We start from the raw sequence: 23,632 nt of genomic DNA on the forward strand, positions 1-23,632 counted from the left end.
CCTTCGGAGCGCGTGTGGTTTTTTTTTCGGAGTGGCAAGGCCTGACGCCATGCCGCATCGGGTCAAGCGGTTACCCAATGCGGTTACCGTCGTGCCTCCTGGCGAGAAAGCACCGGGAGCAGGATGAAAATTTTGACGGCCGTGATTGGCTCACGCGCATGTGACCAATGGGCGTCGCCGTAACCGGCCCCGGAGCCGTTCGGGGGTCGGGAAGGGTAAAACGGGGTTTGCGGGCGGTGGCGACAAGCTTCTTGGACCTGTAACGTGCCTGTATTCTGTGCCCCGTAGATGTAGCTGCTTCTCTGTGCGAGATCGAGGCACGGCTGTTGGCCACTTGCTGCTTGCTTGATTGATCGACAAAAGCTTGGCCTGATGGAGCTGCTCATAATGAGGTCTGGTTGACACTCAGTGGCAAAGTGGCAGAGCGCAATGCGTTGCCCTTGCATACATGCATACCAAGGAACAAAGATGTTGACATGACACAGTAGAGCAGTGGCGACTGATACGCCGTTGTGCTGCAGATGTCATGAAAACGGGCCCCATTGTATCAAGTCGCTGAACGGCCGCCTGCTGCATCATTGGAATTGCTTACGCCCGAGTATTGGCTCATTTCATTTCATGCAAGCATCAGCAACTGCGGATGGATGCACCCTACTCGATGGCGTCGTAACTCGGCCGTAGATTTCACATATCTTGGACGCAGCGACTACACTAAATAACAGATTGTCGTTTTTCAGAGCATTATCTAGTAGTCGTCACCGCGGCTGATGACCTCCTTTACGGTCGGTCGGATCAGGATTGTCTGCCACATTCGTTAGCTGCGCTGCATCAACAACTCATTTCTTGAAGAGGTGGAACGTACGTGTTCAAACTGGGCAGTGTATGAACCCTTCTTGTCACACAACGGAGGGTACGCCTCGACGATGCCGCTGTTCACCAGGCTGTTCAACTGCTCCGAGTCAGCGTCCGTCAACCGAGCCATGTTCGTCGTCCAGAAGATAGGAAGCTTACCCCCAGCAGGTACTTTTCCTGACCCAGGCGGTCCAGGTAGCGGCGGCAGAAGGGCAAAGTGCCAAAGTTCTTGTTGATGACGCTGAGCAGCGACTTGGCCGAGCTAAGGCGCAGGTCAACGTGCTGCACGTCGGTGTTCTTGGCGTAGTGCGACACCTCCATGTCGTCGCGGACGTAGCCGTTGCCGGTGCTGCCAAACGTCTCAATGGCAAACACGTCACCCTCCTCCATCTTGGTCTGGTCATTGCTCTTGACAATCGGCACGGCCTTGGTGCCGTGGATGCTGTAGGGGAGAATCGTGTGGCCCGTCAGGTTGCGGATGCTCTTGACGGGGTACGTGGTGCCGTCAATCTCGACCTCGAAGCTCTCCATCGTCTCCTGGATGACGCCGCCAATCTCGCCCACGCGGGCGTCGATGCCGGCCTCGCGGATACCGGCGTTGGTGGCCTCCTTGACCGCCTGCAGCAGGTTGTCGTACTTGGGCTCAAAGGCCATGGTGAAGGCAGAGTCGACGATGCGGCCGTTGACGTGGACGCCAAAGTCGACCTTCATCACGTCCTCCTGCTGCAGCACCATCTTGTTCCCCGCGTTGGGCGTGTAGTGGGCCGCGCAGTGGTTCAGGCTCAGACCGCAAGGGAAGCCCATGCCAGCCTTCATGGCATCTCCCTCGGCGAGGCCATCGTGGCCCGTCAGGGCACGCACGCCGTCCTCGATGGTCTCGGCGATCTCGGTGAGCGTCTGGCCCGGTCGCACCACCTTTTGCGCGTACTGGCGCACCTGGCGGTGGATCTCGGCAGCCTCGCGGTAGTCGGTCAGGAAGTCGGTGTTGATGTTGTCGAGGTGGCGCTTCTCCTCGCTCGTCGTGCGGTAGCGGTTCTCGTCCTTGTACTCGACCTCCTCACCCTTGGGGTAAGTGCCGTTGGGGAACAGCTGGCTGACCTTTACGCGGGGCGGCTCGGACTGGGCGGTGGGGTTCTTCTTCTTCTTCTTGGGCTTTCTCTTCTTCTTCTTCTTGGCCGCGCCGGTCGCGGCGGCGTTGTCCTCGGCATCGTCGTCGGAATCGTCGCCGTGGTCGTCGTCAGCGGCGGGCTCGGGCTTCGCACCCTTGCCATTGGCCTCGGCCACTGCGACGGTCAGTACCGCCACCCATGAGAGCGTTCAGCACGTGAGGATCGAAAGCGCACCTTTGAGCTCCTTGAGAGCCTCCGTGGGTACTTGAGCTGCCATCGTGGCACAGTTGTCGGATACTGTGTCCAGTGTCTGGATGGGGATCGCCAGGACAAAAATCGCCTGCCGCTGGCTGGTGGACACACAAAATGCGAGTTACCCCGCCATACCCGGCGGCGGCACGGGCAACCCACCCTCGCCACTAACTTGCGCCGTGCCGGGGGCCTCGTGGCGCTTGGTCGTTTTGGTGGCGCCTCGTTGATCGAGAACTTGCCGAGGACAATCTACGAACGACCGCCTACACGGTCAAGCTGCCGCTTTGTGCGCCATGCTTGGTACGTACGGTCACTTATGGAGCGAATTGGCCTTGAATAAGATTCTGGATCCTAGGGAAGCTGCGATCGAACTCGCGGTGAAGCACCCCCTGGCCTGCCCTGGTCGCGTGTCATCGCCTGGGCGACTGCCTCCGCGGTCATGCACGACGACCATCGCACAACATGGGCGACGTTGGCGTGCGTGCAGTGCAGGCTTGATGAAAAAAAGGTAGTGCGACCAACCCGTGGGAGTTGGTCAATGATTGAGCGCGGTGGCTGCCCGCACACCATCTCCTCCGCCTCCAGCTTGGCAGCACGACAAGTTCATGTGCGGCGGACGCCACTCACCCACGGGCTCGGGAACAGCTAAGACCGATAACTTCGCAATAGCGATCCCCGTGCCTCTTGGTCATTGGACAAACGCATCCTGACCAGATGCTGCTATACAAGGACCCTCCGGCCTATGGGCCATCTTCGAGAGTCTCTCTTCAAAGAGGAGGAATACCAGTTGGCCCTGGAGGACGTGCCATCTTCATCCCCGTCCATGTCTGGGGGTTCCTCATTCAATCACCTCAAGAGTACCGATCTTTCGACGTTGTACAGGTACATGTTCGTCGCCGATACGAACCAGGTTCAACGACTTGATGAGCCGCCCCGATTCACCCGCTTTCCTTGAGATCAATACTTCTTCGTATGTACGGACACACGCGACTCTCACAAGCAAGACAGCAAACCAAACCGCTGCCACCCCGATTGGCGGGCCAGCAGGCGGCGGCGGGCGGCGGCGGCGGGACCCAGTGGGCAAACCCGTCCAGTCCCTTCCGAAGAGCCCGAATGCCCGACAACCCCCGCCGTCCGGGGCACTGACACCCGAAGCACAACGTCATGTCCCGCAGCACTGGACCCGCCCGCCGCCTCTCGCGATGCGACTGAACGACATTCTTTCCCGCCCGCCCGTCCGCCGCCATCCGTCCGTCGTCTTGCCCTCATGTCTTCGCGGCGCAGTTAGAGAGCGACGACGCTCCAGCAGCACACGACAAGACACCCGACCGGAGCAGCCAGCTCATCACCCCCCCGCAGAATGGAAGACCAGGTGCTGCGGCTGGCCGACAAGGTCTGGGAAACGTACCAGGCCCTGCCCGACGACGGGCGGCGACTGCGTATGTCCCCAACTCTCCTTCGCTACGAACCACTCTCGTGCCTTTTGCCTCAAGTTCGCTCTCCCATTGTGATTGATGCGCTTCTTGCTCGCACACAACAACATCCTCCGCGCATAATGGTTGCACACGAGCCCCCAAATTGGCCGCTAACCGCTTCGTAGTTATTGGCATCGCCGGCATCCCAGGCTCAGGTACGGCCGCTCCCTTTCGATGTCATGAATTAAACAAGACGAAACCCTTGGCTTGCATCCCCTTGCGTCACCAGACTTCTCTTCTCACTCACACACGGCGCAGGCAAGACGACGCTCGCGCAAATCATCTCCTCGCGCGTCAATGAGCGCGCCGCCGCCGCCGCCGCCACCAAAGCCTCATCATCACTATCATCCTCCTCCTCCCCCTCCCCCTCCATAACAGCATCGTCGGGGGCTCCGCCGCCGCCGTCATCATCATCGCCCGCGACATACGTCCCCATGGACGGCTTCCACCTCACACGCGCCACCCTCTCCTCCATGCCCGACCCCGCCCGCGCGCACGCCCGCCGCGGCGCCGCCTTCACCTTCGACGCGCCCAAGTTCCTCTCCCTCGTGCGCCGCCTGCGCGCCTACCCCCCGCCCGCGTCGCCCATCCTCGCCCCCTCGTTCGACCACGCCGTCAAGGACCCGCGCGACGACGACATCCCCGTCCTGGCCTCGCACCGCGTCGTCGTCCTCGAGGGCAACTACCTCGCACTCGACGAGCCCGTCTGGCGCGACGCCGCCGCCCTGCTCGACGAGCTGTGGTTCGTCGACGTCGACTTTCAGGTCGCCCGCAAGCGCCTCCGCGAGAGGCACGTCCGCGCCGGCATCGCCCGCGACCTCGACGAGGGGGACCGACGCGCCACGGAGAATGACCTCGTCAACGGGGAGCACATTGTCAAGCACCGGTTAAAGGTCGATGAGGTGGTGGAGAGCAAGGAGGACGGCGCGTGGGTGCATGAATGAAATGATGACGATGATGCATGAATAAAAGTACAATTAGAGGCTTAATGCTAAGAGAAAAGACAGCCATCAAACTAGCGACCCATAGGCTTCAGATTCGACAGTAGAGAGCAGCAAACACGCTCAGTCCCAGGCCAACAATGCCATGCACGCTCCCAACAAGAAAAAAAAAATCAAATTCGTTTCATGTCGTCACGCCCATCACCCGTCAAGACGCCTTCGCCTCCGCCTCGTCAATCTTGCTCATCTCGCTCGCCATGGTCAACCCCGTCCCTTTCCGCTCCTGGAGCGCCTTAGACCACCTCTTCTCATCCTTGATCGGCTGTCCGTAGCCGTCGAGCCCCAAAATCTCCATCAGCTCCGGTATCTCAGCGTGGTCCCTCGTCGTCTTCATGCGATGGCACCACGTCACCCGCTTCTCCTCGATGGGCCCGGCGTCAGCGCCGTCCACACCTCCCTCTGGCCCCACCGTCCCAATGGCCGCGGGCCTGAGGCGCCCATCCTCGGGCGTGCCGATGGGCGTCACCACGTCGAGCGGCTCGAACAAGAACTCGCCGCCCACCTGCCGCTGGTCCCCCGACTTGAGGGCGAGCCCGCGCGGGATGGAGCGCAGCCCCTGCCCGATGCCGTCGGCCATGGTCCGCAGCATGCCCCTCTTCATGTACGCGGGTTTCGCGCCCAGCGCCAGCGTCTTGACCATGCCGAGCTCGTCGAACAGCGACCGCGTCGGGTCCGTGTACACGGGGAACGGGCACTCCGTCGCCTCGACGTACATGTCGATGAGAGCCGGGTCGCCGCACCCGACGACGACGATGAATGTGCTTATCGGCAGTCGCAAGAGGGCTTCAGGTTTGATGGATTCGGAGAGCGAGCGGAGGTATTCCTGACAATTCTGCATCTCTACGTCAGCCATACGGTCCATAGCAAGTACAATATGCTGGAGGCATCGGTGGGGGAGGTCATACACCGCAGAAGAAGTGCCGCACAAAGACGACAAGAACACGCCTCGCGACGTTTGGCCAATTGTAGAGGCTCTGGAAGGTGTGCGACTTGCCATGACGGTCCAGCACCACGTAGTTGTCGATCTTGCGCAGGATCACGGCCGGCGGCAGCTCGTCCGTCGTCGCGAGCTCCCCATCAAAGTCCTGGGGTTTCGACTTGTCGATGTCTATCGACTTGGGTGGCGTGCGTGATTTGGTCGACGGCGGCCGGCTGTCATCTCTAGCCGCGGCATCGTCAGGCTGCAACAAGCCGTGCCCGGACGGTTGGGCTTGTTGTTGTTGTGTGGGCTCCGCTGCCGCTGGTGACGTCGCCTCCCCAGCACCGCTTAAGGTTCCCTCTGCGTGTGGGGTCGCGGCCGTCGCAGCCTCCGACTGCGTCTTGGATTCCGCCATGGTTAGATCTGCGAAGAAATATAACCCGAGTCTGGAATCAGTATTCCCGGACTCGCAGTAGAGGCGAGAGAGGAGGCAGCGAGTCCAGATAAGGGGGCTGGCTGCCGGACGCCGCTCCTTGTTTGGAACTGCCGGTGTAGCCTGCGCTAGCAACGGGGGTATAGCTTTAGCTTAAGGTACTTTACTAATTATACGCGCTGCGCCACGGGGTGCGGAAGGACCGCTAGCCGTGGCGCACTAGCGGGATACGTTTTGGCTTACCCTGGATGCTGGGAGAACTGCAAATCTCAAGCTCCCTCCGCGGTCTTTGACGCCGTCAACAACAGTTAGCCAGACCACCATGGACGACGACGGCGGCGGCATTCTCAATATTGAGCTCTCAGACACCGAGGATGTCATTGAGAAGCAGGCCAACCGCACCGGCCAGTCCGAGGCTGAGTTCCAGGCCGTCAAGGCCGACTACAAGGCCAAGGTAGAAAACGGCGAGGTGAGGCGCGCGCTCGCTTCAAATGACATTCACGCACGCGTCTGCCGACGCCGCTGACTTGAGATGGTGGCGCAGATATTCAAGACAATCAGTCTGCCTCTGGCCCCTGGGGCCGGCAAGATGGCTCTCCAGCAAGTCGTTCACGCCATCGAGGAGCTCTACTACTTTCGTCGCTACCAGGAAGCGCTCGACTTCATCAAGACGCTCACTGATGACGGCAGTCAACGAGCCTTTGATCAGGACACGCGCAACCTTGTTGACAACTACGAAGCCAGATGTTATCGAAAGTTGAATCCATCCAGTTGATTGCACCCTGTTCGTCTGCCACTCTTGCTCGTGACCTGCTTGGCATCTGCTCTTCTATTCTACATGTACGCCCAAGATGGGACTTCACCTTCACCGTGCCCTATGATCTCTCGCGCATTCATTATGCAGATGGCAATGCATCTGATTCCTCTTCCCCAAATTCGTCAATGGACCGGCCCCGCCTGTTTGGCGTGGAGGATCCAGATGTACCAACCCGCACCCTCACCTTCACCACGCCGCCAATATGGGCCACCAACGCTGAGCCAAACCATTCCCAATGCAAACGCGAAGCTGCGGCACAAGCGGCCGTTTGTTGTAATCATCCTCATATCGTACACCCCCGTCCATCCTCCACCTGCTAAATACTTGACATTGCTCCTCGCGCACGATTCTGGGCTAATTGGCCCAGAGCGAGTTGGCCAGGCCCTTTGCGACCGGATTAAGCTGCACTGCAGTACGTGTTGCTGCTGGCTCACTACTCTTGTTGGTACCTGAGATAGAGGATGCGTAGGGTTTGGCTGCTTGTTGGTATCCGCTGGCGCCTTGGCCAGATGGAACTCCCCAGCGTGACGCTGGAGTAGGCGGGAGCGAGTCTGTAAGTGTTTGGTTAGTGTGTTGGACAGCATCGGTCGTAATGGCCTGAAGTCTACCAAGCTCCATTGCCTCGCAAGACGTTTCACTAAGCGCTGTGAGAGGGCCAGGCATTGTGACAGCAGGCATCGCGGCCGTGGTTGCAGGAATAGAGAAACTGGCACTAGCTGCCGATGATGACACGAGGACCTGCGCACCCGCTGGCGCATGCCTTTTTCCATTGTCGAGCCATTTCCGAACCTGGGCGAGACCGTCAATCTTCGGTGTTTGAGAGATTTTGGCTCGCTTCCCTGGAGCAGGAAGGTAGTCCGCCTGGTCCAGGTCTTTGGGGCGTGGCATTGCTCCAGCAGCTAGCTGTGAGAGCTGCTCAGACGTGTACTGGATCCGTCCTCGCGGAGTCGGACCAAGCTGGAGCTCTTGAAGCGACTTGAGCGAGGATGATTCGGCTGCCTTTGCGCTGGCCGATCTAAGTACCCGGCTGTTCTTGAACTTGTGACGGAACTGGATTGCTTGACGCTTGACCTGAAACAGACTCTTAAGAAGGTTCACCATGTCCTCCTTGATATCATCGTCTTCGGCATCTAGAAAGCCTCGCTGAAGCCAGATGTCGATAGCAGCATCCTGAAGCTCATCAACAGCGGCGCCTGTCAAGGGGAAGCCTTTGCCAACGAAGTCGCCCTGAAGGCTGTCCATGAGCGTACAAAGCTTCTCTGCCGCCTCTTCGATGGTCGCGTAAGGGTTTTCTTCACCCGACTCTTCGTCAGAATCCTCGATGTCAACCAGTACAGGTGCGCTGGGAGGTGCTGGCGGGATTTGAGGTGCAGCGGCGATGAGAGGGGCAGCTGAAACAGGCTGTGAGTGGCCAAGCGCCGATACGGGAGAGCGTGAGCTCTGGGTAGGTGCTTCATCCATGTGACGTGGCACCGGGGCTGTGACTCTTCCATCGTTCAGTTTCTTCGGGAGGGGTAAGGTAGACTGCTTCTGCCTTTTCATAGCGGTTTGTAGACTTTCCAAATATACCTTGAATCTGGTTGTGTCTTCGATTGTTTGCAGTTTCAACAAGAAGCCGAAATTCGCCCGGCCAGGAGAGCTGGCCACTTTACAGTAGTCGCCTTGAAGGGTCGGTGGTTGCAATTCTAGAATGTTGTGAACTCGCTGAGGCTTGTCTGGAGCCGAAAGTACCAGCAGAGCGTTGTTAGTCCGCTTTTCAATCTTCATCACGAACTCGGCAGCAATGTCTTCGGCGGCCTGGGGCGATTTGACGGCGCATTTGCCCTGGCACACCATGTGTTCCGCCGGGGCTGATACATTGACTGGCTTAGTGCTGAATTGCGGACCTGCTGCACCTGGTGATGGATGTGATTCGGGGAACGCATCCTTATTGCTGGGCGTGCAAGATTCGGGCCTCGATCGCGACAAGGCCGCCTTCTGTGGAGTGGCTGCGGATGGCATGCCTGTGACAGAGTTGGTCTGGTCCTTTGGCGTCGTGCGGAGAGTTGCAGTCCCGCCAGGTGGTACAAGCCCTCCAAGTTTGCCAATGGGACCGCTGGATTTGGCTGTGTTTGAGGGTTTGTTTTTCTTTGAACCGAAAGGAGTTGGCGAAATTCGTGGAGGAGCACTGCATTCATCGGAGTTAGATCTCTCCCTGGGGCATCCGAAACGGATGGGGAGGTCTTACGAAGACGCTGGGTTCTTATTCATGTAGGCTTGGGCCACCTTTTTGGCCCAAGGCCTGGTGTCTTCGTTGGAAAGTCCTTGAATTTGCTCCGATTCCTCGTCGAAGATTGTCACTGATTTGCGTTAGCATAACGTTCGACTAATGACTGGTTGCATGCCTTACCATTCCACTTGCTTTTGAGATTCTTCTTGATGTCCGTAGCAATGTTACGGGCAGAATTGTCTCCCACAGGAGTGTAGGAGGAGCCTCTGTGCTCCTTACTGCTCAAGGGCAGTTCGTTTTGTCGAAGCCGGCTCAAGTCGGCCTGCAGTCAGAGTTAACAAAACATGGCTGAGTCACCAGAAGCCCACAACGGCCTTGTAGCCATAGTGTGAGTGATAACGGAAAGGGTTCTGTGTTGCAGCGGAAGAGATTTGGGAAACCGAAAGAGAGAGACGGTTAGATAAGGCAAGGGCGAACGTACGAAGCAAGCCTGCTCGACGACCGACGGGTCGACGTTGTCACTCATTGTGAGAGACTTGAAGCAATGTATCAACTCTTCAACTTGACGATTTTTGACTGCTGTCATGTACGAGTAAACCACAAACGAGGTGATCAGATTCCGGCAGCGGGCACGATCGCCTGAAATCCGTGGTAAAATTGGCGTTGACGTAAGAAAGCCTCGAGCAGATGTAGGAGGCAGGAGGGTGGGATCACGGCAAGAACTACCAGTGTGTAGGACGTATGTGGAAGGAACAGGTCCCGAGTTGGTGCTGACGGTTGGAAAGTGTGATGTTGGGGAGGTGGTGAAGGAGAGAAAGGGGGGCGAGGGCGTTAGTGGTGGAGAGAAGAGGGAAAAGTGCAGGCGCGGGCGGGCAGACGCGTGCCTGCCTGCCTAATAACACGGAGAGGGACTGCCAGCCGTGAACAGCTGACAGAAGAACAGTGCAAACGGCCTGTCTTTGCCTGAATTTGGACCTGAGTCTCGAGGCATCAACCTGGCATGCCACGGCCGCGCGCCTGTTGCCGTGGTTTGCAGCGGGACAGGGGGCCCGACGTTCCATGGCCAGGCGATCTTGGCGGAAACCCGTTGCATACTATTCAATCTGATTCAACACCTTGAACGTTTCCAAGTTTTAGCATCGCGAGTCATATCGCGTACGACGGAGGCTACTGGATCAAGAGGTGATGTTGCTGTGCAGCTTCATTCGCCTCCAAGCAATACGAGGCATGCGCCAGCCAGCCAACAACGGCCAGGATCCGTCACAAGAATCACCACTGCCTTCCTACATCTTCTAGAGTAGTAGCACTGATGTTTGAATTACAACAAACAGATTCGGTACCCGCGGGCGCCTTATCTCCAACTCCGCAAACAGTTCCGCTATACTTTCCGCATCGCGGATGGTCCATGCGCATTCCGCCCACTACAAGTCGTCACTTCCACGTTTCCATGCTACATTATTGGGTCTCTGCGATATTTGCGCCTGAAAGAAGGAAAGGGGCATCTCAAAAGTGAAGACGAAATACTTGATGCTTTGATGTCCCTTCTAGCCATGTACGCGGTAAACTATCTCATGTAAACCGCGTTGCCATTCTGAAGTTCATGTTTGAACATGGAAGAACATGAAAGCTATAAGGCACAGTGCGAGCATTATCACAGCACTTGATGATATCACGATGCACGAATGTTCCTGGCCATCTGAATGGACGAGGGACCCCGGATCTGCGGCCAGGACATGAAACCGACACTCTCTCCGCCCTCGGCCATCAAGTGTCGATTGAGGGAGACCCACGCCGTTCAAGTCCGCACCACGAATACGGGATACGCCAGACGTTATTAGCGCTGTAAGGCTGAACCGACTGACGTCTCCCAGCTGCCAAGAAAGCATTGAGACTAAATTAATAATCGCGCCAGGCTGTCAACGCAATGCGGCGTTCAGCCACGTCCAAAAGAAGACAAGCGAAGGGGGATTCGCGTCGCCGAGCATGATCACAAAAGCGTTCGCTACCAAAGTTCACCTCTGTGGCGTACACGTCGTGCGTGTCGACCGTTTAACCTTGTTTTAAGTGCCGCCATTTGAACTCCCCCCGGCAGGGCGGACTTGTCCCACGCAGTTGCGGCCCCAGCTGCGGAGGCGCCCAGGCTCAGCTATTATGGGGTTGATTAGATGGGTCGTCGTGGCCAGCTTCAAGCAGGTGACAGCAGACCACATGTTGTGATTCAGCCCCCGGCTGCCAGCCGTTGCCGGCTTGGAGGAACCGCGTCATGTTGGCCTTGGGACGGATGAACAGTCTCCGACTCCCACGATGGGACGAGTATAAAGCGAGCAAGATGCCGTTGTTGCGACTTGAGATTATCTCTACAAGCCACAGCGGAATATCATAACAACTCAATCGTCCTAAACTCCGAATTGAAGCCTTACAAAAACTCGAAACGCATCTAGCTCAGTCTCGTAATCACTATGCCCGCCACCAAGCTCATCACTGTCTATGGCGCCACCGGCGTGCAGGGCGGCAGCGTCGTCAACTCCCTGCTCCAGAACAAGAGCGGCGACTTCTCGGTGCGCGCCATCTCCCGGGACCCAGAATCAGACAAGGCCAAGGCGCTTGCCAGCCGTGGTGTCGAAGTCGTCAAGGGCGACGGCTTTTCCAAGGACCAGATGCTGGAGGCTTTCAAGGGAAGCTGGGCCGCCTTTGTCAACACCAACTCAACCGACCCGGTGAGTGCAAGCAACAGCGTCATGCTGCATGCCCCGGCTTGTTGCGCTGACAGTGTTTCCGTCTAGAACCTGAACCAGCCGGATGGCCTGACGGAAAGCGGCCTCGGGAAGATTATCGTCGACGCTGCATTCGAGGCTGGCGTCCAACACCTCCTGTACAGCGGCCTGGCCTCTGCCAGCGCGGCCACAAACGGTGAAATTCCGTGCCGCGACTTTGAAGGTCATACAAATCAAGTCTTGTACATGGACGACGCTGACTAGATTGGCAGAGAAATACGCCGTTGGAGAGTACGCCAAGTCCAAGGGATTCAAGAGCGTGGCCATCATCAGCATGGGCTGGTATATGGAGAACCACATTATTGAGGAGAATGCGGACCTGATGGGAGGCTTCCCCTTCCATCCTGATACCGAGGGCTACCTCACGCTTCAGATGCCCGGCTGGGGCGGCGACGGCAACGTGCCTTGGATCGCCGTGGAGGAGGACTATGGCGACATTGCCCACGGCGTGCTCCTCGACCCGGAGGCGTACAACGGCCGCCTGATCCAGACGATGAGCCAGCTCGCCAAGCCCGAGGCCCTTGTCGACGAGTTTGTCAAAGGTCGGTCGCCCCCGTTCTGCCTGTTGACAAGTTATGATTCATGCTAATAATCTTGAGCAGTAACTGGCAAGAAGGCGCGGTTCGTTGCCGTGGACGACTGGACAAAGTTCGAAACGTATGGAAGCCCGGACCTGGAGTCGATCAAGAACATGTTTGGCTTTCTCGAGCGTTCGGGCGGGAAATACTACGGCGGAGCCTACGACCTGGAGCCGGCCAAGAAGCTCAAGGCCAAGGCAGCGGCAGCCAAGGGCCTGGCGGAGAATGAGCGCGATTTGACGACTTTGAGCCAGTTTGTCCGCAAGCACTTTTCTTCGTAGTGCTGCGGTAGAGTACGTGCCATGTTAGAATGATGCGTGCTGTTGGCTGGAGAAACTGCTTGGGTTCGTTATACTTTTTTGGGGAGCCACAAATTGGTGTGTACAATATGGAGTAAGTAGATAATTATGGGCTTATTAGATCGGCCAACTCCGCATTATGAATGCCTTGGTGCTAGTCTTTTTCCCGTTACTTTGATTTGTTGTTCGTGGTTGCGCTTCAGCGTGATCATGGCTCACGATCTGCTAGCCCGCGTAGCGAACCAAACGGCCATCACGCGTAGGCAAGGACGACGGGCGCCGCATAGCCAGTCATTGACTGAAATTCCCATGCGATTCTCGTTGGGACATGGGTCGAAAGCGCGACTCTAGAGTCCAGACGTCGGCAGGGCCACGCGAGGGTCGCCCCCATTCCGTCAGGGGAGAAGTCACACAGGTCCAGGCCCGGGGCACACGCCACGCAGGGGGGATGCGGCGCGTGCCGAACGGCGGATGCCTCCAGGTGTCCAGTGAGTGCTCTGCCCTCCGTCCGCCGCTAGTAGTAAGTAGGTTCCCCACAGCAGCACTGGGCAAGCTTCCTCGCCTCACCTCACCTCACCTTGGCTGGGGCTCGCTCCCGTCCATCCCCCCAACCGTCGGGGCTGGCGGGCGGGCGGGTGGCCGCCCGGCGGTGACCACGCGGCGGCGGCGGCGGGTGGCCCGCGCGCACGCGCCCTGCCAGGAACCTTCCCGCCTCAACGGATCGGAGTCGGTGTCTCACCCAGGGTCGCCGGTAGGACATGCATGGGTTGGGTGGTCGAGGCGCTCAACAGGGGACGAAGGCGAGGGAACGAATGGTCGGTCCCCCAACCCCAATCATCTGTCGTCCCTTCCTTTGCGTGTGCGAGGAGGCAGGCAGCGAGTGGCCTGACAACGATTTCCTCCGTCCTCTGTGCAACACACCAACGACCCATGGAGGCTGGATTTCAGCTGCCGGAGCTGCGATGCACAGAGGTAATAAATGCCATCGTTCGAGTCACGGTCGGGTTGCTCGCCGTGCAGCTCAGCAATGGCCCTGTTTGAGGCCTCAATCACCCATGCCTCCCATTCCCTGACTTTCTCCCCCTTCCCCCAAGTCAGTCTCGGTAGTTCCAGCGCGTGTGTTAGTCGTAGCGCAGCCCATCCCCACCAACGGCCCTCAACAGCTGCCATCCCATCCAGCCCTGCACCTATGGAGTACTGTACAGTATCATCCTCCCCCACACCTCCTCACCCACCATCGAACCCATCCCATCCACGTCGCATTCCCTCCATGGCGCTCGACGCCGTCCCCCTCCGCTCCCGCTCGGGGCGCGTCCATTTCACTCGGCTCGATGACCTACAGCTGTCAATCTACAGCCGTAGGTGCTGCCTTCGTGCAGCAACGCGACACCTGCAGACGCCTCATCTTGTCTTTTTGCATATACTACCACGGCCCGGTCGGCCCCATTTTGCCGGAGGCTGCTCCTCGCTCCTCGCGCCCTCCTCGGATGGAATGAGGGGGATGCGATGGACACCCTCCGCTCGTCCCGGCGCTTCTCCTCCATTTCCCCTCCTCTTCACGCGCGGCCCAGCCCCCCCCCCCAAGTGACTCTCCAGCCGAAGCAGTATTACAGTAGTAGTAGTAGCAGCAGCAGAATGTAGAGCGGTGTCCCGCCCTCCTCCACCCCGGCCCGACCCTGTCTCAATTCATGTCGGTGAGACACTTCTGTTGGGGAAGTTTGATAAGCTTGTTTTGTCCGCTACGTACGACCTGCTTGGTGTCTTAACAACAACCCCAAGCCCGGCGGCACTCAGCACAGCCCACGATAGCGACTGTGCTAGTGTTGTAGTACCTACCTATAGCTCCGTCTCCCCTCCACTCTCGACCCCTGTGCCGTCCCGTGCTGTGTGGGCTGGAACGCCGGAATCCCCGCCGCGCTTTTGACCCTCCATGCTGCCCAGTGCCAACTCTTCAACGAACTCACTGGGGCTGCTGCTTCGTACCTACTGCTATTCTTAGCCGGGGGGTCCCACGAAGCCAACCAGCTCGCATCCACCCTCTCTGTGTCGGAGGTTCCGCAAAGCTGCTCACCTGACCCGACCTGCCAAGTTCAGTACCTGAGCTACCAAGCTTCCTCCCGAGACCGGCAAGGTATCTGCCACAGTCATTTTTGCCTCGGGTCCTGCGTCGTCCACCTTGTATCACTCTACTCACACATTCTATTCCTCCATCCTTGACTTCCGTCTCCCCCCTCCTCCATTCTTCTTCTGCCTCACCTTCGTTCCATACATACATACTTCCTTTCCATCCCCCATTAACCTCTCTCCATCGTCCCGTCACAGAGCAGAACAAAACAGAGCACCAGCAATGTCCCGCGTAACGGCCCCCGTCTCCAAGCTCGCCCGCGCCGCCGCCGGCCCGCTCCTCGACGCCTCGGCCTCGGCACACGGCGCCGGCGCCGCCCTCATGCCAAAGTACGCAGAGCTGCTGCGCACCCGCCGGAGTAGTGAGCACGCGGATGTACGTTTCTTCTCTCTCTCTCTGCCCCCCGCTTCTTCGCTCTCTGCTTTTCCCGTCATCGACCGACCGACAGGCCTCGCACACAAGTGGTGGGCGCAATAAACTAACTTGATGCGTAGTCCTCGCGCGGCCTCACCACCACTCACCGTCCCACGCCGCAACCCTCCATCGCCAACCGGACCAAGCCCCTCATGCAGACCTTCCACTCCTCTTCCTCGTTCTCGTCCTCTGCGTCCGCCGCGCACCTGGACGCCGCCTTCCTCCCCTCAATGGCGGACCTCGCCGGCCCGTCGGCCTCCGCCTCGGGTCCGCGCGTGCCCCTCCTCCCGGACAACTACTCGGCCGCGCACGCCGCCGACGCCTCCGACGCTACCGTCCAGCTTCCCGAGGTCTCCATCGTTGCCGCCAACCCGGAGAACGTCATCCCCGGGACGCCCCTTTCCGAGGTCGAGGGCATTGGGCTCGACGGCGTGGAGCTCAAGTTCGTCCACGAGGGCCGGTCCAACCGCATCCACGAGCTCGAGAGCGAGGGGCAGAGCGGTGGCATGCTGCGCGACCTGTGGAAAGGCATGGTCGACGATGTCCTCGGTCCTTCTAAACGCACCGCCTAAGCGCGGCCGGCTTTCCTCTACCGCTTGGCATGGGGCTGACCCCTTTTGTCTTATGGGATTTCTGCTCGGTGGTGTTTCATAACGATGTAACGATATGGGCTGGGCGAGCCGATCGCGGCTCGGCATGGACGTCCCTCGTTTGGAACGTGAGCGCTTATACTTGATTTTATAGCTACCTAATAACCTGCCTGATTCGCGCCTGTTGGCCGACAGAAGCAAACCGACCGCAGTACGGTCGACAACTAGCATACACTGACCCCATTGGGCCCGCGATGCCGTGCCATACAAAGCATCATTTTGCCTGAGACCCGGCTGCCTAAATTCGATCCATCCATTCCTTTACCGGAGTCGTGCGCCGCCGGTCGCCTGTGGTATCGTGTTTCGTCCCCCAAGAGCTTCGGTACGGCTCTTGCCAAAGCGTCCGCCTGGGCCCCCAATCGCAGTGCCTTTAGACTCGTTCCCGCAGTGAAGAGGAATTCTACCGCTTCTTCATCGACGGACGCGGCTTGCACTCATCGTTCGTAACGGGGTGCAGCATGACCTTGATGGGGTAGCTCTGCGTGTTATGCTGATACCCCTTGCTCCAGTCGTAGCTGATGGCGTATGCAAAGATGCTGCCCGTCTTGTTGAACGTCGTCGCCGTGATGCTGCCCCCGACGTTGGGATAGCCCTTGAGCCGGTGCTTGGCGTCCTTGTCCCAGAAGTGGAACGTGCCATCTGAGCCGGCCGTGCTGAAGGTGCCATGAACGGGGTGGAACGAGATGGCGTTGACGGCGTGAACGTTAACAACGTTGTTGACGGCTGCATCGCGGTGGCACTTGAACGAGAAGTTGGAGCTTTTTTGACCGTCAGCGATCTCGCCCCAGTACGTTGTCCGGTCGGCGTCTCGGGACCGCTTGACTTACCTCGAGTCTTTCTCCTCCACGTACTGAATCGCGCAGCGGCCCTCGATACTACCGATAGCAAAGCCGGCGGAGTCGGTGAAGCAACTAACAACCCTCGTCTGCCACTTGAGTGGGCTCTGCAACGTCTTGTAAAACTTGGTCGGGTTTTTGAGATCGATGACGTTGATGTAGCGGTCCGCGGTGCCCACCACGCACAGGTCGTTCCGCACGTCCATGGTGTACACGCGCTCCTGGCACTGCACCGTCGCGGCGGGGCCCTGCTGCCGGAGGTCCCAGTACTTGACCGTCTTGTCCCACGAGCCCGAGACCACCATGGTGCCGCTGCCGCTGTCGAAGAACCGACAGGATCTCACGGGCTGGTCGTGGGTGCCGATGACGATGTCCTGTTGCGAGCCAAGATCGCAAACCTTGACGTTCTTGTCCGCACCGGCAGAGGCCAGCTTAGTTCCATCCTTTGCACTCGTTTGTCAGTCGCGGATGAATGTGCGCTCATCGGAGGAGCGACAACGAGAGCCCACCTTGGAGAAGTCGCAGTTCAGCACGGGTTGGCTATGCTCGTACGCGTGTCGGCCTTGGCTCTGGCCATTCTGGGCAATTTCGTAGATGCGGACCTTGTTGTCCCAGCTCGCAACGGCGAGGAAGTCGGGCGTGTTGGCGGCTGGGGAGAAGGCGAGGTCCGAGATGCTGTCTGTGGGGGGGTCGCTGAGGGCGACGTCCTGCTTGAGGTCGCCGAGGGTGCTCGTGGAAGAAGCAGCCTGGGAAGCGGCGCCTCCACCAAAGATGCCCGCCATGCTGTGCTGCAAGAAGCCGGCGCTGTCGTGTCTTTCTGTTCGGAGGCGGGAGGGCTAGCCGCCGACGAGAGTCGGGATGCGGGCGCGCGTGCTCGTCCGCAGGGCAGTCGTCAGTTTGTCCTGAGTGCGAGGCAGCGGCCAGCTAACCACTTTGCCGTGGTGAGGAGTTGGAGGCTGGGAAAGCGCTCGCCACTGATGCACTCGGTCTTGCAGGTCGCCAATGTTCGTCGGGAGTTGCTCAGGGCTCAAAGGCAGCCATCGGAGGCTCGACACGCGAGGCTCGGATTGGCCCAGCAAAAAATCCCCCCAGTAGGCACACACCCCCCTGTATGTGCATGTTCGGCCCGCGCCAACGTAGACCCGTCCCGTCGCGACGCCCCGCCTAGCTCGATAAAATTTCAAGCTCCGAGCTTTGGCGTCTCTTTTTCCCTTCCTTCTCTTCTCTTCACCCCCTCGCTCGACAAATCGCAATTCGAAGCTCACACACGGAGACACCTCCATTTGGTGGCGTCTCGCGAACACGCTTTGGGAGAAAGTCCCCGGACGACTCCTCTCGGGGAGCTTGCGGAAACGCGCCGCCATAAAAGCACTGCGGCTGACCTCTGTGCCCTTGGCCCTCTTGCGGCTCGCGGCCCTGTCCTCCGCCACATCTGCCTCCTTCGAGTCCTCGCCTAGTCCGCTCTGCGCGTGTCTGGACCCCACGGATGAAGATATGAGTCCGAGCCGGTCGCGTGTTGGCGGAACTTGGTTGTGGGCGAGTGTTTGCGGATGGCGGGCAGCCGTCGCTGTCGCGAGAGTGGTGTCGGGGGCAGAGGACTAGTTGTCGAGGTCCATAGTTATGCGATTGCCTGGTGCATGCTGGGTTACTCGATGGGGCTTATTCTTGAGGCGAGGGGGTCAACACCGTCGCCATCTTGCGGCGATGATTCCATTTTTTGCACTCTGGGCTTCGTTGGAAGTCATGACCGGGATCGCGCCGCCAAGAGGGAGACGGTTCAAAGTTCTTATGATGATGACCATATAGAGTCAAGCACTGAGGCTGGCAAAGCCATGCCGATGCTGATCCTTTACACATGTCAACTGAACAACTTTGGGACCAATCCTGCATTTGCGGCAAGGCGGCGCACGGTGGGCCAGCACATAGTTAGACTGACTACGTCCTCGGTAGTTGGCTGTTCCTCTGCAAGCGTGGATCGGGACTGTGGTTGTGAAGGGGGTTGGAAAGGCCCAACCATGCAAGTTGTCGACAGGTGTCGATACAGTCACGCTCCCTCCAGCATGTTGCGCCTTGGGGAGAACCGTCCTCAGTGATGTCCGACGTCGCCATCATGACGCTAGAGGCTTCCCGCGTTTGCCGCGTACTGGCGGAAACCACGGTGACGGCAACAGCACACACTGCAGGCATTGTCCGTTGCAGCAGTAGCGCTACAACCTGCAGTAGAGCAACATGGCCGACACCACATCACGTCTACCGGCCGAGGCGCTTGACAGTGGCTTCACACATGTGACGCGGCGGCAGACTACCATGCTCGATGGTTCGCCAACAGGTGGTCAGCCAGCTTTCCCCGGTGGCACTTGTCGGAGCCGCGTCTCCCGCCGATCGCCGCCGGCAGGGCTCCCGGCGGGTAAAGTGTTTTGCTCATGGTCCGGGGAACCGTCGCTATACATACAGTAAGGCTGATAGTTGGGCTGTCTGTCTCTCCAGAGATCAGGACCTGTTCCAAACCAACATCCCCCACGTTTTCTCCTCGGGGACTTTTCCAGGCGGTTGAGCTGGCCATCCCCAAGCCAGCCGTGTTGGTGTTGGCCTTGCTTGGGCTGGATATGCAGATCGCCAATGCTTGGCTAGTCCCAAGTTCGACATCCAGCCGAAGAGTACATGGGAGGGCGGCTTGTTATAACAGTCCCTACATATCGCACATGCGAATTAAGATTGAGTTAATGCCCCCTCAGTACGGAAACAGCACGAAGGGCTCACGACAGGGACATCTTTCCGCTTCCTCGACGAAACACTGGGTTCCAAGCTTTAGGCGACTCACGTGATACATGTCATACTCACGCAGACCACTAACGAATCAGCCAGCGGGGGACGGTGCGGGCTAGCTAGCCTGCGCCGGGGAAAGACTCTCAGCAGCGCGTGTCGAACCCCTGCCCTCCACACCCTCGCGTGAAGTCCTCTGCCTCTCCGCCCTCTTCCCACTGGGCTGTCAGGGCCGTGCGCCTTTCAGCACCCCTTTGCAAGGGGCATAGATGCGGTGGTGAGAGCACCAGAAAGGCAAGTCGAGTTAAACATGAGACAGATGCCTCTTCACGCGAGGTAGCAGTACCAATCTGACGCACACCATGCGCGTGCTCAGTCGGGTGGCATCGCCATACAATGCAGCGTCCTCCTGCACGGACGGGGACAGCTGGAAAGGTGCCCGTGCCTGTGCCTGTGCCTGGCTGGATGGCTGGATAACTGGGGCCCTGCGTCGCACCACAACAACCAATCCATGCACCCGGAGCCGTACCTGCTCAACATGCAGAAAATGCGCGCCCCCAGTCAGGCACATCATCACGCACCCTTGGCACCCTAGCTTCGCCTGTCTGCTTGCCCCCCCTGCCAGGCCAACCCCCGTGGCGGCACGGGTTGAAGGTTCCCACCATGCCACCGTGGAGCCCCAGATTCGCGCCTCGTCCCATTGTTGATCGTCCACTCGAGAAGGCAGGCAGTTGTCCAGAAAGTGGACTAGTCGCAGTCAGCTCGCAACCTCCCCTCCCCTCCCCTGCTGGCTCAACATTTCTTCGCGGCAGAAGTCGGCACCCAAGCCAACCAGCAGGGGGGATTTCCTTTCAAGCCGGTCTGTTGGTGCTGGCCCGTGGCGCTTGTGTGTGTCTGTGAGCGTGTGAGTGCGTGCGTGTGTGTGTGTGCCCCCTCAGCAGCATGGATGGATAGGATGGAGCCCCAGGAGGACGGCGCCGCTCTTGGCTCTCGCTGCCGTTGGAGATGTAGACTGCAAGAGAAGGAAGCTTCCTTCCCCTTTGTGGGTGGCCGAAGTCGTATTGGTCGTTGAGTCGACCCAGGCTTCTCCCCCTTTCGTGTCTTCTTCCTTCACTTGGCACCTCCTCGCACAACCCGCGCCGCGCCCTTCTGTACATACATACGCGGCGTTACTTCGACGGTGCTGTCTGTCCTTCCTTCCAGCTTGCCATCGTCGCAATCACGCTCCCACGTCGCAGCTTGAATTTGTCGCCCGCCCTTGGCGTCCTGAATATCGAGTGGGCAAAGGGGCAAGAGCAGTAACCAGCGAACCCCCCCGGCTTCGCATCGTGACTGGCCCGGGCGCTCCCAGCCAACCGCAACCCACCGAACCAGGTGTGACGGAACACCAGACGAGCAGACGAGCAACACGACGGTCCGGTCTCTGCTGCGCGCCGCCTCCTCCCCGTCCGTCGCCTTTAACCCGTCGTCGGAGTCCTGCCGAGTGGGAGTCGCTTGTTAGAGAAGGTGGAAAGGAAAAGAAGGAAGGAAGAAGGAAAGGAAAAAAAAACACCGCCATCATGAGACTTCTCGTCGCATTACTCGTCCCCTTTTTCGCGCTCGCCGTCTCCGCCATCTCACTCCTCGATCTGCAGAAGAAGCTGCCGCCGTGCTCGCTCGTCTGCCTCGCGCAAGGCGTCAGCGACAACCACTGCTCGCTCGACGACTTTGCCTGCCAATGCTCAAAGCTGGAGAAGATCATCAAGACGGTCGCGCCGTGCCTCGTCAAGGCCGGCTGCGGGCTTGAAAACATTACCGGTGCGTCGCATATTTCATTCCCTCCCCCTCCCCTCCCCGCCCGCTGACGGACCCCCTGTACCGCGACCGAAGTTTGCTTGTCCGGCAACTGCTGAGAGGGAAAATGTTGCTGACAACTTTATTCTTCTTTTTCTCCGATTTACAGCAACGGCTTCGATCGTTTTCGACGTTTGCGAGCATGACGTCCCCGACAATGTGACGCTAGAGTCATCGACCAACACGGCGCCCGCGGGCGCAAAGGCCACGTCCGGGGCTGTCACGACGACGATGATCACCCACGGCGCGGGCTGGGCAGCCGTGGCGGCCATTGTCGCCGCAGCCGTCATGCTATGACAGACGTCAGAGATGGAAAGAGTAACGACAAAATTAAAGACAGGCAAAAGGCGTATGGTTTTTGAATGAGGATGAGCAATGTCAGCTAGGGGCGGAATCTTGGACGAAAATCTTGTGTGTTCGAATTTACTCTGTACAATTGGCGCGGCGCACTCTCTTCATGCTTTCTCTTCTATCTATTGTCTATGAGCTTGTCTATACCCAATCAAAATGGCGCGGATGTTCCGACTCGTGTCTTGTTGCGCTTCTAGAATTAGTTGCACCCTGCCGTACGGTCGCAACCGCTGTTGTATCAAACCACTCGGTGGCCACTTTCTTAGCAAGGCCCGAATGCGCCCAGAGCACCACTGCTGCCGCCTGTGAAGAGAGCGTGGCTCTCATCCAGACCCTGGAACTGACCGGCGAGCTCCATGCCACGCCTGCGCTGGGCCTCGACGCGACGCCAGTCCCATTCGCCTTCCTTGGCCAAGTCCACGCCGGCCACGTCGGCGCCCTCGTCGCCGAGCTGGGCCTCGCCGCTCGTCCAGCCGCCGTCCGGTCGCGGGGGCAGCAGGCCCGACTCCTCGAGCACAACAGCCGGATGGACGGTGATGCGCCCCAGCTTGAAGACGTACTTGCTCACGGCCGTGGCGTGGATCTTGGTCTCCCACCCGCCCATGGCGTCGCCCGACCCGCGCGTGCGGACCTTGCCGAACCGCGGGTCCAGCCACTCGGTCGGGCGCGCCGCGCCCTTGGGCACAAAGTGCGTGATGATGTACATCCACTTGCGGTCCCAGCTGAGCACGCGGCTCCAGAGCTCGTAGCCCTTGTAGGCGGCGATTTCGCGCTTGAAGCTGCAGCCCACGGCGCCGAGCAGGATGCCGAGGGAGCCCTTGGCGGGCTTACCCGTGCGCGGGTCCTCGATGAGGCGCGTCTGCGGGTTGTGCGCCAGCTTGCGCAGGGCGGGCCGGCAGAGGTACCCGACGAGGTGCGTGCGCGAGATGTCGAGGTCGGTGAAGTAGGTCGAGTTGGACTTGTGCAGGTTGTAGTCGATCTCGAGGAGGGGGGTGCGCGTCTCGGAGATGAGCGGCTTGAAGAGCGCGCGGGGCGTGAGGGCGGGCGACTTGCGCAGGACGTTGTGGTACAGGATTGCGTAGAAGACACGATACTAGACGATTGGTGGTGGGCCAGGTCAGCAGGCTGCGCGTTGACATGACATTGTCGCAGCTTTCATTGACGGCGAGAGGGTAAGGTAAGGTAAGGTAAGGTATGGCAACGTGAGGCAAGTCGACATACAGTCCACGCAAAGGGCAGGTTCTTCCAGTTAAACACCACAAAGAGCAGCAGCAGGACGCGCGAGGTCCGACCCGGCCCTATCAGGAACTTGCGGACCGCCACGGCCCAGTTGATGCGATACGCCGCGTAGCCGGCGGACCCGACGGCCAGCGGCGTGAGGATGCGCACCGCGGCGGTCAGGCCGCCGACCTTGCTCGACGCAGAGGCCATGGATGGCGGCGAGTGCGATGCGATGCGTTGGGACGGACGGGGATCCCAACAACCTTTGCCTCCTGTCTCGTTACTAGCGGCCGTGTCTGAGGTCTGCCCTGTTCGGTTCAACGAGGGGGGCTCGCGAAGCGATGGAATAGGGTTCGATATGCGGCGTGAAAATCGAAGAAAATGAGCGAAATGGCCAGGCACTGGCCGGAAGTTACGTGGTGGAAAGGGACAAGAAAGAGACGTCGTTGCGAGCCGGACACCGCCGCGCAACGCCACTAGGTTGTGCTTCCGTGGTTGGTGGGTGGTCGCTAAGCCCGCTAAAAGCTGACTCGGCGAGGTGCCTTGGTGGTGGTGAGCAGCCGAGGTCCAGCGTCGGGCCGCTCCCGGGGAGCGGACACCCCGGACTTTGTTTGCCATTGGAGTGCTGCCGGCACTTGCGCGACTCCGGAATTCGGATGCCCGAGCGTACGTACTCGTATCCACCTCGATTTACACCAACCGTGCTACGTAATAATGCTGC

At 59.2% G+C, this 23,632-nt stretch overlaps 12 protein-coding genes across 12 annotated transcripts; 5 read left to right on the top strand and 7 right to left on the bottom strand.

Moving 5' to 3' along the window:
- Positions 1–83: 83 nt before the first annotated feature.
- On the bottom strand, positions 84–446 carry JDV02_006912 (uncharacterized protein; the record flags this gene model as incomplete). The annotated part of the gene is made up of 1 exon (XM_047988349.1): positions 84–446. One exon carries the CDS (start codon positions 444–446, stop codon positions 84–86), a length of 363 nt encoding a protein of 120 aa, XP_047844344.1.
- Positions 447–745: 299 nt separating this feature from the next.
- Positions 746–2,238, bottom strand: MAP2 (Methionyl aminopeptidase; the record flags this gene model as incomplete). The annotated part of the gene is made up of 4 exons (XM_047988350.1): positions 746–802; positions 863–949; positions 1,012–2,135; positions 2,196–2,238. 4 exons carry the CDS (start codon positions 2,236–2,238, stop codon positions 746–748), a joined length of 1,311 nt encoding a protein of 436 aa, XP_047844345.1.
- Positions 2,239–3,390: 1,152 nt separating this feature from the next.
- Positions 3,391–4,718, top strand: JDV02_006914 (uncharacterized protein). Its single transcript, XM_047988351.1, has 3 exons — positions 3,391–3,652; positions 3,814–3,843; positions 3,947–4,718. Exons 1-3 carry the CDS (start codon positions 3,574–3,576, stop codon positions 4,630–4,632), a joined length of 795 nt encoding a protein of 264 aa, XP_047844346.1. The 5' UTR covers positions 3,391–3,573; the 3' UTR covers positions 4,633–4,718.
- JDV02_006915 (uncharacterized protein) lies at positions 4,647–6,141 on the bottom strand. The gene is made up of 2 exons (XM_047988352.1): positions 5,595–6,141; positions 4,647–5,521 (listed from the first exon to the last, which is right to left on the bottom strand). Exons 1-2 carry the CDS (start codon positions 6,021–6,023, stop codon positions 4,838–4,840), a joined length of 1,113 nt encoding a protein of 370 aa, XP_047844347.1. The 5' UTR covers positions 6,024–6,141; the 3' UTR covers positions 4,647–4,837.
- Positions 6,142–6,311: 170 nt separating this feature from the next.
- Positions 6,312–6,816, top strand: JDV02_006916 (uncharacterized protein; the record flags this gene model as incomplete). The annotated part of the gene is made up of 2 exons (XM_047988353.1): positions 6,312–6,510; positions 6,586–6,816. Exons 1-2 carry the CDS (start codon positions 6,364–6,366, stop codon positions 6,814–6,816), a joined length of 378 nt encoding a protein of 125 aa, XP_047844348.1. The 5' UTR covers positions 6,312–6,363.
- A 396-nt stretch (positions 6,817–7,212) lies between these two features.
- JDV02_006917 (uncharacterized protein) lies at positions 7,213–8,319 on the bottom strand (the record flags this gene model as incomplete). Its single annotated transcript, XM_047988354.1, has 2 exons — positions 7,213–7,409; positions 7,467–8,319. 2 exons carry the CDS (start codon positions 8,317–8,319, stop codon positions 7,213–7,215), a joined length of 1,050 nt encoding a protein of 349 aa, XP_047844349.1.
- A 762-nt stretch (positions 8,320–9,081) lies between these two features.
- JDV02_006918 (uncharacterized protein) lies at positions 9,082–9,593 on the bottom strand (the record flags this gene model as incomplete). Its single annotated transcript, XM_047988355.1, has 3 exons — positions 9,082–9,197; positions 9,248–9,389; positions 9,549–9,593. 3 exons carry the CDS (start codon positions 9,591–9,593, stop codon positions 9,082–9,084), a joined length of 303 nt encoding a protein of 100 aa, XP_047844350.1.
- A 1,850-nt stretch (positions 9,594–11,443) lies between these two features.
- JDV02_006919 (uncharacterized protein) lies at positions 11,444–12,700 on the top strand (the record flags this gene model as incomplete). Its single annotated transcript, XM_047988356.1, has 4 exons — positions 11,444–11,784; positions 11,851–12,004; positions 12,054–12,383; positions 12,444–12,700. Exons 1-4 carry the CDS (start codon positions 11,527–11,529, stop codon positions 12,698–12,700), a joined length of 999 nt encoding a protein of 332 aa, XP_047844351.1. The 5' UTR covers positions 11,444–11,526.
- Positions 12,701–14,551: 1,851 nt separating this feature from the next.
- Positions 14,552–16,120, top strand: JDV02_006920 (uncharacterized protein). Its single transcript, XM_047988357.1, has 2 exons — positions 14,552–15,218; positions 15,338–16,120. The coding sequence occupies exons 1-2, from the start codon at positions 15,066–15,068 to the stop codon at positions 15,827–15,829; spliced, it is 645 nt and encodes a 214-aa protein (XP_047844352.1). The 5' UTR covers positions 14,552–15,065; the 3' UTR covers positions 15,830–16,120.
- On the bottom strand, positions 15,978–17,787 carry GLE2 (RNA export factor gle2). The gene is made up of 3 exons (XM_047988358.1): positions 17,253–17,787; positions 16,735–17,186; positions 15,978–16,665 (listed from the first exon to the last, which is right to left on the bottom strand). The coding sequence occupies exons 1-3, from the start codon at positions 17,523–17,525 to the stop codon at positions 16,308–16,310; spliced, it is 1,083 nt and encodes a 360-aa protein (XP_047844353.1). The 5' UTR covers positions 17,526–17,787; the 3' UTR covers positions 15,978–16,307.
- Positions 17,788–21,065: 3,278 nt separating this feature from the next.
- On the top strand, positions 21,066–21,636 carry JDV02_006922 (uncharacterized protein; the record flags this gene model as incomplete). The annotated part of the gene is made up of 2 exons (XM_047988359.1): positions 21,066–21,303; positions 21,449–21,636. The coding sequence occupies 2 exons, from the start codon at positions 21,066–21,068 to the stop codon at positions 21,634–21,636; spliced, it is 426 nt and encodes a 141-aa protein (XP_047844354.1).
- A 116-nt stretch (positions 21,637–21,752) lies between these two features.
- JDV02_006923 (uncharacterized protein) lies at positions 21,753–23,409 on the bottom strand. The gene is made up of 2 exons (XM_047988360.1): positions 22,912–23,409; positions 21,753–22,783 (listed from the first exon to the last, which is right to left on the bottom strand). The coding sequence occupies exons 1-2, from the start codon at positions 23,119–23,121 to the stop codon at positions 21,953–21,955; spliced, it is 1,041 nt and encodes a 346-aa protein (XP_047844355.1). The 5' UTR covers positions 23,122–23,409; the 3' UTR covers positions 21,753–21,952.
- Positions 23,410–23,632: the final 223 nt, after the last annotated feature.

This window comes from Purpureocillium takamizusanense, chromosome 6 (genome assembly GCF_022605165.1).
Source record: "Purpureocillium takamizusanense chromosome 6, complete sequence".
NCBI lineage: Eukaryota > Fungi > Ascomycota > Sordariomycetes > Hypocreales > Ophiocordycipitaceae > Purpureocillium > Purpureocillium takamizusanense.

Bases quoted from the DNA above. Each gene is read 5' to 3' on its own strand.
- JDV02_006914 (XM_047988351.1), top strand. From the start codon at position 3,574: ATGGAAGACCAGGTGCTGCGGCTGGCCGACAAGGTCTGGGAAACGTAC. The intron at 3,653-3,813 runs GTATGTCCCCAA...ACCGCTTCGTAG, and splicing joins CGACGACGGGCGGCGACTGC to TTATTGGCATCGCCGGCATC. The intron at 3,844-3,946 runs GTACGGCCGCTC...CACACGGCGCAG, and splicing joins CGCCGGCATCCCAGGCTCAG to GCAAGACGACGCTCGCGCAA.
- JDV02_006915 (XM_047988352.1), bottom strand. From the start codon at position 6,023: ATGGCGGAATCCAAGACGCAGTCGGAGGCTGCGACGGCCGCGACCCCA. The intron at 5,522-5,594 runs GTATGACCTCCC...GTAGAGATGCAG, and splicing joins TGCGGCACTTCTTCTGCGGT to AATTGTCAGGAATACCTCCG.
- JDV02_006920 (XM_047988357.1), top strand. From the start codon at position 15,066: ATGTCCCGCGTAACGGCCCCCGTCTCCAAGCTCGCCCGCGCCGCCGCC. The intron at 15,219-15,337 runs GTACGTTTCTTC...CTTGATGCGTAG, and splicing joins GGAGTAGTGAGCACGCGGAT to TCCTCGCGCGGCCTCACCAC.
- GLE2 (XM_047988358.1), bottom strand. From the start codon at position 17,525: ATGGCGGGCATCTTTGGTGGAGGCGCCGCTTCCCAGGCTGCTTCTTCC. The intron at 17,187-17,252 runs GTGGGCTCTCGT...ACGAGTGCAAAG, and splicing joins TGAACTGCGACTTCTCCAAG to GATGGAACTAAGCTGGCCTC. The intron at 16,666-16,734 runs GTAAGTCAAGCG...CGGTCAAAAAAG, and splicing joins GTGGAGGAGAAAGACTCGAG to CTCCAACTTCTCGTTCAAGT.
- JDV02_006923 (XM_047988360.1), bottom strand. From the start codon at position 23,121: ATGGCCTCTGCGTCGAGCAAGGTCGGCGGCCTGACCGCCGCGGTGCGC. The intron at 22,784-22,911 runs GTATGTCGACTT...CCAATCGTCTAG, and splicing joins ACCTGCCCTTTGCGTGGACT to TATCGTGTCTTCTACGCAAT.